Below are 12,920 nucleotides of genomic sequence, written 5' to 3'. Positions count from 1 at the left end.
GCCTGCCTGCACACAAGCCAGCAGTGAACGCGTCTCCGTCAGCAAAGCAAATGTTCCCGCCTGGGCAGCTACCTCAGCTAGTCACTCTCACCCGCGGAGATTCAGCAGGAGTTTGACCCCTGCACAATTCCGAAGATGTGCAGGAATGCACACGTATATACTGACTGACCTGCGAGCCTCTGGGAACCAAGATTCCTCAGCTGAAGTTTTTAGAGAGATTTCTGAGCAGAGCATGAAATCTGTGCTGTTAAATCACAGCTGTTTTTATGTGCGTGTGTTTCACCTTTGCTCATTTCACTGTGTGTGCGAACCCCTGTAAGGAACCAAGTCCTCTTCTCAAACACTCACAAAGGGATTGATTTCCTCTCTGGCTAGGACCTGCACGTGGGCCCAGCCAAACGTGTATCGGAGGAGCAATACAGCTGGCATGTTGGATAACGTTCTCCAAGTCTGAGATGGGGAGTGCGCTCTCTCTCTGCGTGATGTCCTCTCTCTAGAATGGCTACATTCATCACTTTAACCACCCTTGTGCACTCAGCAGTGCTGCATTAGTCAGTGGGAAATGAGAGCTGAACTGGGAAGGATGAAAAAGCTTTTATTTAAAGCACAGTTTATTTCAAGAATAGAGAAGGCGGGAGGGACTCAGGTGATAGTACCCACGTGCATTTATTTTTCTCTAGCCCTCTGTTGTTGGCTTTCCCCTGTGATGGTTGCCCCACTGGAGAGTTGTTTCTTTAAAGCAAGTTTTGCTACAAGGGACTCCTTTCTCTGCAGCTTGTAAACATGACTCTGTTTGATCTGTTTAACCACAGCTCCGGATGGGCCCCCAATGGATGTCACCTTGCAGCCAATGACATCGCAGAGCATCCAGGTCACCTGGAAGGTACATTGTTTGGCAGGGGAGAGAGGGGGTTGCTATGTGTGGAGTTCTGTTGGCATGGTGATACCCCTAATGTCAATGATATAAGGCGGCAGGCCCATTGCCTGTACAGCACCCTGGATGGCACATTAGAGCTACTGGTGCCTTGGGCAAGTCACTTCGTTTCTCTGTGCCTCACTTTCCCCATCTGAAATGGAAATATAATGCTCACATATTTCACAAGGAGGCTTAGTCAGTTAGTGGCCATAAAGCGCTTTGAGATTGTTAGATGAAAATGCACTAGAGATGTGCTAAACGTGATAGTTGTTTCATTATGGCAGTGATGTAAGGAAGCTGGTTTTAGGAGCAAGAATATCTAGGATGACAATCCTAAACAGCAGCCCTGCTCCTGTGGCTCAGAATGTCTTGGATCATCACCTATCACCAGGATGCCCAGGCCCAAGTAAAATTCACTAGAAGAATGAAAACTTCAGGGCTAGATGAGTACCCCAGTTGCGTCACATGAGGTCCTTCCTAATCATGTTTTATAAGATGCTTATTATCTTACAGGATATCCATGCAGGGTGGAAAGGATAAATATGTAAAAATCAAGACACTTGGCTACAAAATGCTTGCGCAAAGATCAATAAAATTTAGAATCAGATTTATTTTTCAGAAGCTGCATTGGAAAAATAAAATTGATTATAAAGTTAAGACTTCAGAATGAACCAGCAAGTCAATAAATTTAGGGCTCCATCTTCTATTCCTCCCCTCCCCTTTAGCATTGAAAAACAGATTAATGAAAAATAAGATTCACTTGAAAAATAAGTCACTTGGTTTTAAGAGTATTTCAGCGAGATGGATTGCTGTGGCTTTATAACATAAATTTGCAATCAGCCCTATTGATTTCTTAATGCTTCAGAGAAATATTGTTAAAATTGATTTAAACCTGGCTTCGTGCATTTTTAAGGCTGTCAGCCTCTTTCCCCCCCTCCTAATCAGATCATCCAACTTGAGTCCTAGCCCTGACCAGGTGTTGTAAATCGTTACTTCCTCATCAGCCAATCAGCATCCAGTTATCAGCCCCTCTGCCAGGCTCTGAATGGCTCTGGTTTTGTTACTATTTGATTATCAGCATCTGAGCACTGCCTAGTAGAAGCCAAAATGCAAGAGTATTTTAAAAAATCAACCAACAAAGATCCGGTCAGACTGAAAACCAAAGGATAGGGCCCAGGAGCAAAACCTCGTCGCCTGTAAGATGAGCCACTCACTATTCCAAAGAAGCAGCGCCCCCTGGCACGAAGGATGCAGAATGAGATTACACACAAACAGCAAAGAAACACAAACTAGGAAGGGGCCCAAACAGCCAGGATGGGCCAGTTCAGATGAATGCACCCAAGTGTGCCCTAAAGAAAGTCAGAGAGGGAGTAGGAGGCCCTTCCCCGCAGCTGAGAGAGTCTGGTCTTCATCCCAGTCCAGCATGGACCTAGGGAACAATGGAAGACCTGCCCTGGCTGGGCAGGAGAAGTGGGGAGAGCTGAGTTGCAAAGGGCTTTGTAGACCACTAATAAAACTCCTGGCACTTAACCAGCCATTTCTATTTCCAAAGCACCATACGCATTCAGAGACAGTCTTACAGGCTCTCTCCCCTTGTGAGCTGGGGTCAGTAGGATCAGCCCCAGGGGTGAATAAAGCACATGAAGTATTTGCCCTAGCTCTGAGCAGAGCGGCAATTAGAACACATGGGCTCAGTGCACATGGGCACGCTGCTTCAGGTCACTAAGACCTCCCGTTTTGCTGCGTGTTGTCCCTGGCAGTGCTGGGGGAGCACTGATGGGCTGATGAGGTAGGGGTGGATGCTGCCCATCCTGTGACCTTGCTCCATCTGTATCCCCGCTTCTGCAGGCCCCAAAGAAAGAACTCCAGAATGGGGTGATCCGTGGCTACCAGATTGGCTACCGGGAAAACAGCCCCGGCAGCAACGGGCAATACAGCATTGTGGAGATGAAGGCCACGGGGGACAGTGAGGTCTACACTTTGGACAACCTGAAGAAGTTTGCACAGTATGGGGTCGTGGTGCAGGCGTTCAACCGCGCAGGGACGGGGCCCTCCTCCAGTGAGATCAATGCCACCACGCTCGAGGATGGTAAGCATGCCGAGGTGCCCGGGCATACAGACAAGGGCACAGAGACATCTGGAAGGGCCTCCAGCCATTCTGAGGGTGTTTGTTCTCCAGGTCTCGGGTGCAGCCTGATTAGTCTGGGGCAGCAGCAGTGGAAACTCGAGGTGGGGTAGGCCTTGTCAACACAGGGGATTTGCACCCTCTGGCTAGCATCATGCAAACCCCTAGTGTAGACGATTTGCACCCTGCTTTCAAGCATAGCAAACAGCAATGGTACAACTAGCAACTCTGGACTGTCTACCCCAGTCCAGGGAGCTGGCCACCCATGGCTGAAACTCAGTAGAGGCAAGGCCCTAGAGCGTATATAGCAGGTGGGCAGCAGTGTCTCTGCCTCTCGTTCTGGCTCCATCTGTCAGCCCTTCCCTCTATGAAATAACATCTTGGTGATTTCCTGTGTGTTGCGTAGAAAGCAATTTACAGCTGCCTGACCCCTCTGCCCACTTTTCATCCATGGCCAGCACAGAAAACGCTTTTGGGCTCTGCCCCCTTCTGGTAAGGGGCAGAGCATCTGTGATATTTTCCCTGCATGATGGACAGGGAGGCTGGCTTTCATTATATCACATGGTTTTGATTTTTTATATATATAATATTATTTTTTCCCAAAAACAAAAAGACCCGAGTCAGTGTGCGGGGACCCAAATTACACTGGATTTGTAGTCTAATTAAAGGGATGTCAGGGTGGATTTACACATCCCTGATCATTCTTAAGTGAATGGAGAGCCCACTAATCCTGCAGGAGCTATTACCTGATTCGGTATTACCAGGCCATTCTTGGCAGAGCCCCTGCCACTCTGGTGTATTTCAAACTACCTGCATAGGGGGGAAATGGCTTGAGTTTCCTGCCCCAGTAATTCAAACCCAGGATGGGGAAAGCCTCTGCACCTTCCCTCAGTGTCTCATTTCTGAGCTGCATGACACTTCATGGAAAGGATCTGCTTACTTTGCTGATCTTCCTCCTATATCAGCTGAGTCTCCAGCAGCAGAGAGATCTGAGAGTAGCAGGGAAGTAGCAAATTCCCCACCCCATGAACCGTCTCTGATAGAGCCTAGGAGCTGATGCAGGTGCATCTCCACTGAAATATCTGTCTGTGCCCTCTAAAGAGCATTGGTACCTGGCAAAGAACATTAGTCACTTAAACTGGGTCAAACTCTTTCCCCACCCCACTTGCCCTGCAGGGGGAGGGTGTGGTCTAGTGGTCTCAGAACTCCTGGCTTCTGCGTGAACTCTCCTGGGCCCCTTTGCAAATTGCAGCTGAAGTGACTTACCCATCTCCCTTGTGTTTCACTGGGTCAGATAGGGCCAAATTTTGGGTGCCTCAAATCTGGGTCAGATTTTTCCGAAGTGGGCTCTGATTCTGGGTTCCTAGCTTGACATACAAAAAGCCTGGTTGTCGGGGTACTGCACACCCACAGCTCCAATTGACTTCCGCTGGCATAGCGAGTGTTCACAACCTCTCAAAATCAGGCCCTGTATGTCTAACGCTAGGAACCCACATGGGAAAATCTGACCCATGGCCTCTGTGATGTAGCTTCCCCATCTGTGGAATGGGCTGACGCTGCTCGCCTTGTTGTAGCTGTGCTAATATCTGCAGAATGCGCCAAGGCCCTTGGAGGGGAGGGACTGTGGCAGTGCCAGGTGGTGGTACGTGAATCTGTCGTCCTGTTCAAATGGCTGCCACAGACCAGACTCTAGCTGAATTGGAGTAATTTTCTGTTAAGCAAACTTCAGAGCCTGGAAAACGCCAACAGCCATGCGCATACAGCTGAATGCTGCGAAAACAGCCATGTGAATTCAGGGGACTAGCTCTCAATAAAGGAACCGATTCATTTTCTTATGATTAATACTTACTTCCAGCTCATGCAAATGAGTTGAGAGACAAAGACAATATGTCAGAGTATCCGAGGTGACTGGGGACCCCTCTTCCGCAGCACCATGCCCGCAGCTCTGTGCTCCGAGTTTGTCCTTCAGGCTGGCATTTATTTCATCTTGTGTTTAAAATTTCATGGTTGCATCTCCTCTTTCATGCTCATGGCACGATTCCTGTTTTGCTAGCAGCCCCGATCTTCCCTCTGCCAGGGCTGAGGCAGGGAGCACTTCAACAACAATCACAAGGAAGCAAAAGGCGGGGAGGAGGGAATTAAACAGAAGAAGGTTCTATTTAAAAAGGAAAGAGCTTAGCATGGAGGGTCTTGCTGGCAGGTGGTGCATGAAACCGTGTGCAGGCTCCCAGCCCAGGCAGGGAGCTCAGTGGGCAAGGGGGACACAATCATATGCACTGCAGTCCTGCCCTGCACGTCTAGTGGCACCTGTCCTCTGAAGAGCTCAGAGCACTTCGGGGGTGCTAATTAAGCTTCATGCAGCCTTGCTCGGTAGGTAGGTGTTATGCCCATTTGGCTGACGTGAGCTCTGGCACAGAGGTTAAGTGACTTGTTCAGGATCACACATGGTTTGCTATTGGCAGAGTTGGGAATAGAGCCCTGGTCGATGCACCCTTGTTCTCACCGCAAGACACACACTCCCTCTGCCCAAACAATAGGAGAGCTTCATAAATTCCATCTGGGAGCAAGGGGGCGTGGGCGCCGCAGTGCCGCAGTGGGGAGGTGGGGTTCTGTGCCTGGCTCCGTTAGTGACTTGCTGTGTGACCTGCAGCAAGTCATGTAACCTCTCTGCACCAGAGTGGTCATGTCAGTAAAGTGGGACTAGCAGTCCTTGCCCTCCAGTGTCAAGGGCTACGAGGTCCCTGGCTGAAAGGTGCTATGTAAGTGCTAAGCCTTAATGGGTATTTGGGGCTGCCCCAGCCTGTGCTGCCCTGCCAGGCACGGGCTCAGCTTCCAGCCTTTTTCAGTGGCTGAACGTGCCCTGGAAGCTGCAGGTAGCAGCTGGAGGAGGCCCAGCCTGTGAGCGCTGGCAGCTGCTCTACCTGCTCCTTGCAGGGTTGTTTTACAAAGTGCCTTAGAGGTTTCCATTGGGGAGAGATCGTGGTTGGCCTCGGAGTCATTTTAAAAACAAAAAAAAAGTTTCACACTGCATTTGCTCAGCAGTTTTTCATACTTAATTAAGGCTCTCATTAGCCTGTCAAAGCATGATCATTTCCTGGCTCTATTAGCACTCCTCCTGGGGTATTCAAGGGCCCCTGTTTTAGCAATAGTGTCTTTTCCATAATTATATTGCCTTCATTTTGTTCAAACGGACTCTCTGTATTAGTTTATTACACTCAGTCCCTAATTACATGGTGCTTATATTTTTACACCTAAGTAATATGAAACAATAATCATTTTCAAAGAGGATCGTTAGGATGATGTATTATCATTTAAATGCTCATAAAAATTAGAGTTACCTCTTATGGGGCAATGGGATCTAATTACCTTGCATCCAGCTAGCGCTCCTGTTTCTTCCCTTTGTTCTAAGTGCAGTGTAGACATTCTTCCTGCTTCCTGGATTACGGGGCTCTAGTTGGTTTTGAAGAAGCTGTGAAGTTTCACCCAGTTGTGCTGGCAAAGAATTTTTGGTGGACTGAAGGTTGGGGCAAAACTTCTGGGGCTGGGTCAGTTCTGCATCTCCCTGGTGGATAGATGTGCCGCTGCAGAGCAACACATTTCTAGGGTGTCCTTCACACAGTGTTGACCTTGGGCACCCTACTGGTTCTGCAGCACTACTTGTGTTCTGGTACACGCAGAGGTCCCAGCCCAGCTCGGGTCCCCTTTCTGCCAGGTGTGTTTCAAATGCTGCCATCCAGAACAGCACCTGGGAAAGCGGGAGTGGTTTGACTTGTAGCTGAGCAGAGACCACAATCCTGGAGTGGGATTATGTAACTTCTCAGGAGTCCCATGAGAGTTCCCTGGGTCAAACGAAAGCTGTTTTGGCCCTGTGTCTGGGGGTATTTCACAGGTCCGCCTGGCAATCCACTTTGCCCCCTGCCATCTCCAGCTCTTCTCTTGACAATGTGCAGGAAGGGGCAGGACTTCACGAGAGCAGAGGCAGCGGAGATGTGAAATGAATGGTGTGGGTGTGGCACACCCCAGGCCCTCCCCCGGGTGATTAATACAAAGCAATATGGACAAAGCTCTGGTACCTCTTCCTGCTCTGTTTACCCAATGCCAGGCCCCTTCTGTAGTTTTGATCCTCAACTTCAAAAGCAGAGAGAATTCAGGGGGCTGGTCAGACTGAACCCCCAGTGCTGTGCCTCCCTCCGCCCTGCTGAATGGCTCAGCAGCGTGGCGCTGGAGATGGAAGGGTAAACCCCTGGAAGGCCTCCCAGAAGGCAGCGCAGCACCTGCAGTGCTGGCTCCCTGGGCGTCGATGCTGTGTAGCCATGACCCCATTGGGCTGGTGGTTCTGAGGCTTAGCGAATGTCCCCGGCGGGGGTGACACCTCTGTGTAATGCCTGCCGCCTGTTCCCTGACACCCTGAGGCAGTGAGCTCCCTTTGCTGGGCAGAAGAGGGTGTCTGGAACCTGGCTGCTTGCTTAGGGGTAGCACCTGTGTTAAGCAGCCAGCCTGTAGAAGTGCCCAAGCTGGTCCCACCCTTATGCCAAGCCCACGGTCCCCCTTCTCCTCCCAACCCCAAATCTGCCACTGGCCAACCCCAGCCCTAACCCTACATTTTGAAACTGTGTTCTATGTGAGTCCACCTTTGCTTTCGCGAGCTCAGCCTCACGTATGTTGTTTGCCACTTTATTTTGATGACCTCTCAATAGATAGCAGCAGGTCTGCTCCTTTAGCCATGACTCAGTTTACAAGACCCTGTGCTGCAAACTCAGCCTTTATTTGGTTAATTTCACTCCAGGGCATGCTCAAACCAGGGCTTTAGCGTCAAGACTGGTGGCAGCCCTGTGGCTGTGTTTGCACTGCAGCTTGGAGGTGTCATTCCCAGTAACAGTAAAAATTGCAGCATGGACTTTGCAGCACTGGTTGGGGCTTGGGCTAGCCACCCAAGTCCAAACCTGCCTGACCCCTGTATCTGAGCTCAGGTGGCTAGCCCAAGCCCCCACCAGTGCCGCACCACCCACACCACTATTTTGTGCACACTAGCTCGAGCTGAGCTATTGCGAATCTGTTTGTCTCCACTGGGAATCACACCTCCCCAGCTGCAGTGTAGATGTACGCTGTGTTACCCTACTCGGACTGCAGGCTAGACAGCACCCACCCTTTAGCAAAGGACCGTTCTGCTGGGCTCCCTGACTCCAGCGCTGCCTGCCACTGGTTCAGTTTTGCATGTTCTAACCCACATTTGGGCTGCTGCTAACATCACTCTCAGTCCAAGCTTTGCTGCAGAATGGAGCCCTCTCTGGTGGGTGGGCAGCTGCCGGCGCAGTGAGAGGTGCTGGCCTAGCTGCCCAGAAAGGCTGGGATTAGAGCTTGGTGGAAAGCAGAAGTTCCAGCCCCTGGAAATTCCAATATTTCAACTTTTGTTTTTGTCTCAAAATATCAAAAATATTCACAGAACTTTGGAAGAGATGGAATGCGTCACTTGGACATTTGCAAATCGACCCTTTTCAGAACTTATCAATCAAAGTCAAGTGCTCTGATATCTCACAGCGTCATTCTTCACTTTGAAATGTTGATTTGAAATAAAATGTCATTTTAATGTCACGCTGAAACCACATATTTTGAGTCAAAACAAAACGTTACACAAGGCAAAATTATGAAATCATAATTTTTCCTGTGGGAACATTTCGGTTTTGATGAGCCCATGTTTTCTGATGGGAATGGTTTTTTCATTGGGAAATTGTGACCCAGTCCAGTTGGGATCCAACTGCATGTAGCACCCCGTTGTGGTCTGGCTTCTCACGTGCTCCAAGATGGCGAATCTGAGAGTCAGAAATTCTTACCTGCTCATTGCTCACAAATGCAGCGGGGAGCCAAACCCTAAGAATAGATGTTGTGAGGACTAAACTACCTGAACAGACAGATGGTGAGAGCATTACCGATGCTCTGCTCATATAGCACTGCATCCTCCCTCACTGATTCATTCTCTCTCTCTCTCTCTCCATGGACTCTTCCATCAGTTCCCAGCCAGCCCCCGGAGAACGTGAGGGCATTATCCATCACGTCAGATGTGGCTGTGATCTCCTGGTCGGAGCCCCCGCGCAGTACCCTGAATGGCGTGCTCAAGGGGTACAGGGTGATCTTCTGGTCTCTCTATATGGACGGAGGTGAGGGCTCGGATGGGCTTCCCTTTTTTTGCTTTGTTTCTTACTCTCCTTATTCTAAAATGTTACACGAATTTGAGACCCGTGGCTAGATCTGCCATAATGGAGGCTGGAAATGTGCGAGTCCCCTGCCTCACCTGCACACACACCTGTAACTCCACTTAGCCCCTGACTTTCAAGCTCCCGGCTATTGCAGTCCGCTGCCATGCCTGCTGCATTGCTCGGTTTTTTTCCCCGTGACTGTGGAAATGTCCATAAAGAGCCAGGATGTCACTTGTGACCTGGGCCAGCATGTCAATTGGATCCTGTGCTTGTAGAGCTGAGCAATGGAGCCCGTCCCCACGCTTGCTCTCAGGGGCCCTGTGCGTTGGTAGTCCACAGAGCCATGTGGGAGGAAAGTTGGGAATTACCCAGCCTGGGCACAGGGAAGGTCAGAAGCTGGGCCCAGAAGCTGAAGGAATAGCTCTGCGGAGATGGGCTGGTAATCTGGGTTGTAATGCAGCTAGCTTCGCTGTCCCTGTCTCTCTGCCTGGCCTGAAAGCAATGAGTGATCTTGGTGCCTGGTTGAGACACCTGGAAGTGCATGGCCCAGGTCCTGCAATGGGAGGGTGAGCGGGAGCAGCGAATCTAAGCCTGCCGAGGTTGCCTGGGGAACAGGCTGGTTCTGAGCCCCGGACTGATCCCCTTGTCGTGTTTCCACTGCAGAGTGGGGGGAGATGCAGAACATCACCACCACGCGGGAGCGAGTGGAGTTGCGGGGAATGGAGAAGTTCACCAACTACAGCGTCCAGGTTCTGGCATACACGCAGGCCGGCGACGGTGTCCGCAGCAGCGTCCTCTACATCCAGACCAAGGAGGACAGTGAGTGATGCTCAAGCATGATGGGGCCCCTCCTGCCCAGAATGGCCTGGAGCGGGGTGGGGGGGGGTGTCACAGGTCGGGGATGGGGGAGGGCAAGAAGGTTGCTGGTACAGTCGGGGTGGGGATGCTGGGGCAGCCAGGGCATGGGGTGCTGGTTTAGCTAGGGCATGGCATGGCATGCCTGAGGTGCTGGGAGGAGAGAGCAAAGGAGCAGGAGGTGGCAGGGGGAAGATAATGGCCCTGCTCAATATTAAGTGCCTGTTTGACTGAGGAGCCTGAGGAAATGGGCTGCCCTCACCAGTGGCTCCAGCCAGTGCCCCATGGCAAATGCTGACTCAGCCAGACAGTCTGGGAGGGCCCCAGCTCCTGTCTTTTCCCCCTGCAGAGCACAGCCCTAGACCCTGCTTGCTAGCCCAGTGCCTGCTGCATAGGAGCCCCCCGCCCAGCGCCCCCCCCCCGTCGTGCCAGCCCTCTGGCCAGCATGGAATATGATGCTGGCCCCCCGACTGCGCCAAGCCAGTGGGGTCTCTAAGGCTGAGCTGAGAACATTCTTGCTGCTGGGTGGTTTGGGCCAGTCTGAGGGGAGGATATGGGAAGCCCATGTAACTCACTTCCCCCATCCTCCCAAGTACAGTGATGCGCCGGGGTTCTCCAGTGAGATGCCGTGAGGTGTCATCGGCGCTGGATTGGAGTCCTCTAGGGGTGCGCAGGCATGGGGCTGTCCTGGCTCTCTCTCTCCCCCCCGCTCTCGGTTCCTTTCAGGGGTTTGCTTCTGATGCCTTAATCTACTTGTCCACAGCTCTCAGCCAGTCTGTCCCTCCCAGCTCCCATGCTGAGATCGGGCTGGATAGCTGGGGCATCAAGCAGAAAGACTTGAGCGCAGGATAGGGAGGTGTCAGCCAGGTTTGGTGTCTGTCCCTTCCAACTGCACTGGGCCCCAGGGGGATTGGCATCCTCTCTTCTGGCTGGGGACAGCCCTGAGGGCAGATGATTCCACCCTGGTTGTGTTGTTTGGAGTCCCTGTGCATTTGCTACCTCTGGGCAGTCGATACCTCCCTGTGCTCTTCATAAAGGAACCGCAACCCGAGCAGTGCAGTTGGGTCTGAGTTTCAGATACTTTATATAACAATCCCTCCCTCCAAGAGGTGCAGCAAAGCTTGCTCTTCTCAGGTCCGAGGTTTGGCTCACCACATCCACTGGTGCTAGCAGAGAAGGGGGTGGGGGAGGTTATGGATTTAAACATCTGTGTGTGTTCCCCTTACCCTGGCTGATACACTATTAACACGTGTTAATTAGAATTAAGAAGATTCAGCTGTGAATGAGTGATTAGCAATGAAAAAAACAGCCAAGATGTTTCCCAGGCCACAGAATCGAGAAGAAAGACAAATTAGGGCTCATAAAGGATTAGACAGGAATTTAGGCTGATTTTTTACTTCTTCCCCTTCTTCTCGCGTTAAGAAGCGACACGCAGTCCCAGTTGCAGAAAGCTGAGCTGATTCCCTGGCAGACTTTGAATGGAGCAGAGATTTGGCACGTTTACAATACAGTGTGTGTGTGTGGGGGGGGTATGTATGGGGTGGTGGAGGAGGGTGTGTGTGCATGAGGTGGTGGGTGGGGCACCCCTGGCCCCAGCAGACCGTGACTGGAGCTCTTACATAATCCTTCTGACTGCGGTATACAAGGGGTTCTCCAAATAAAAACAGGTCTTCTCCCTTCTCCTTCCCCTGAGCAGGCGGGAATCAGAGTAGAAGAAAAAGGCAAAGGTGGCCAGTCTCGTAGGCAGGCGTTTGGTCGCTCTTTAGGGTTCAGTTTCTCTGTGGGTCGTAGGGTCTCTGCTCAGAGCTAGGGACTGCCTCCAGCTCCTCCTTTTCGTCATCCCCATCTTATACCTGCTCCATGCGCTCTCAGGGGCAGTAAGGTCAGTGACTGTCTTCCTCTTTGCTGATCTGTCCCTGTAGCCTTTGCCTTTTGAGCTTCCTCCATCCCAGCAGAGCAAGCCATACAGGTGAGTCTGGTTAGTGCTGCGAGAGCCCACTCTGTTAGGACTTGTCTACATTACCCGCTGGATCCACGGGCAGTGATCGATCCAGTGGGGTCGATTTATCGTGTCTAGTGAAGAATGCGGCAGAACGCGGGTCCAGGTGGATGCAGAGGACGCTGGCTTTGACTTGGTTGAGTGCATGAGTGAGGAGGGCACGGGACAGCTAGTAGGACAAACCCTGAACCCTCTCAAGAGACTGGTTTTACTGTGACTAAGAGAAACAGAACCTCAACCCTTCTTAAAAGGGGGTCACTCAGCCACAGGCACCAAAAGGCACCCCTAGTTTAAACGTGCGAGGGATAAGACCTTACACCCTGGTTAAAGGGCAGTCATTTAGCCTGGCGTGTCAAAGTGACCTGTGGCTTAATTAGCAGGGCAAAGGAGACCCAAACCCTCCTTACAGGGTGGTCCCTAAGCCGGGGGCGTTGCAATGGGCCAGAGCGTAAAGCGCAGAAAAGAAGAGACCTCCGTTCCCTCAGGAGAGGGTGGTCTCTTTCCCCAGCAAGTGCCAACGGCCCAAGAGGAGTTAGAAAGGGAGACCTGCACCTTTCTTACAGGGAGAGGTCAATGGCACAGGGCATTTGAAAGGCTAGGTCCTAAGGAGCTCAAACCCACAGAGACCTCAACCCTTCTTAAAGGGGGGTCGCTCAGCCTCAGCTATGGAAGGGACCCATAAAGCATTTTGGTTGGCGAGGAATGGACCTTGATCCTTGTTTACAGGGAGGTCCTTTTACCGGGCACCTGAAGGGGGATTAAGCCTGTGGGGAGAAGTGTCGAACCCGAGCCCTCGGTACAGGGGTGCGGTGTGTGCAGTGTACTCAGCCT

The 12,920-nt window shown here is 51.4% G+C and overlaps 1 protein-coding gene across 1 annotated transcript in view; it reads left to right on the top strand.

The window, feature by feature from the left end:
- Nucleotides 1–12,920, top strand: part of DSCAML1 (DS cell adhesion molecule like 1) — a 302,769-nt gene that overhangs the window by 214,492 nt on the left and 75,357 nt on the right. The window contains exons 16-20 of the mRNA XM_029912905.1: nucleotides 813–883; nucleotides 2,765–3,005; nucleotides 9,050–9,196; nucleotides 9,899–10,054; nucleotides 12,043–12,059. Of these exons, the coding sequence (XP_029768765.1) occupies nucleotides 813–883; nucleotides 2,765–3,005; nucleotides 9,050–9,196; nucleotides 9,899–10,054; nucleotides 12,043–12,059 (632 nt within the window). The remainder of the gene's footprint in view (nucleotides 1–812; nucleotides 884–2,764; nucleotides 3,006–9,049; nucleotides 9,197–9,898; nucleotides 10,055–12,042; nucleotides 12,060–12,920) is intronic.

The sequence above is a fragment of the Terrapene carolina genome, unplaced genomic scaffold (genome assembly GCF_002925995.2).
Source record: "Terrapene carolina triunguis isolate 2854851 unplaced genomic scaffold, T_m_triunguis-2.0 Scaffold374, whole genome shotgun sequence".
Lineage (NCBI taxonomy): Eukaryota > Metazoa > Chordata > Testudines > Emydidae > Terrapene > Terrapene triunguis.
Note: the sequence above shows the minus strand (reverse complement) of the source record. Positions and strands in the feature narration are given on the sequence as shown.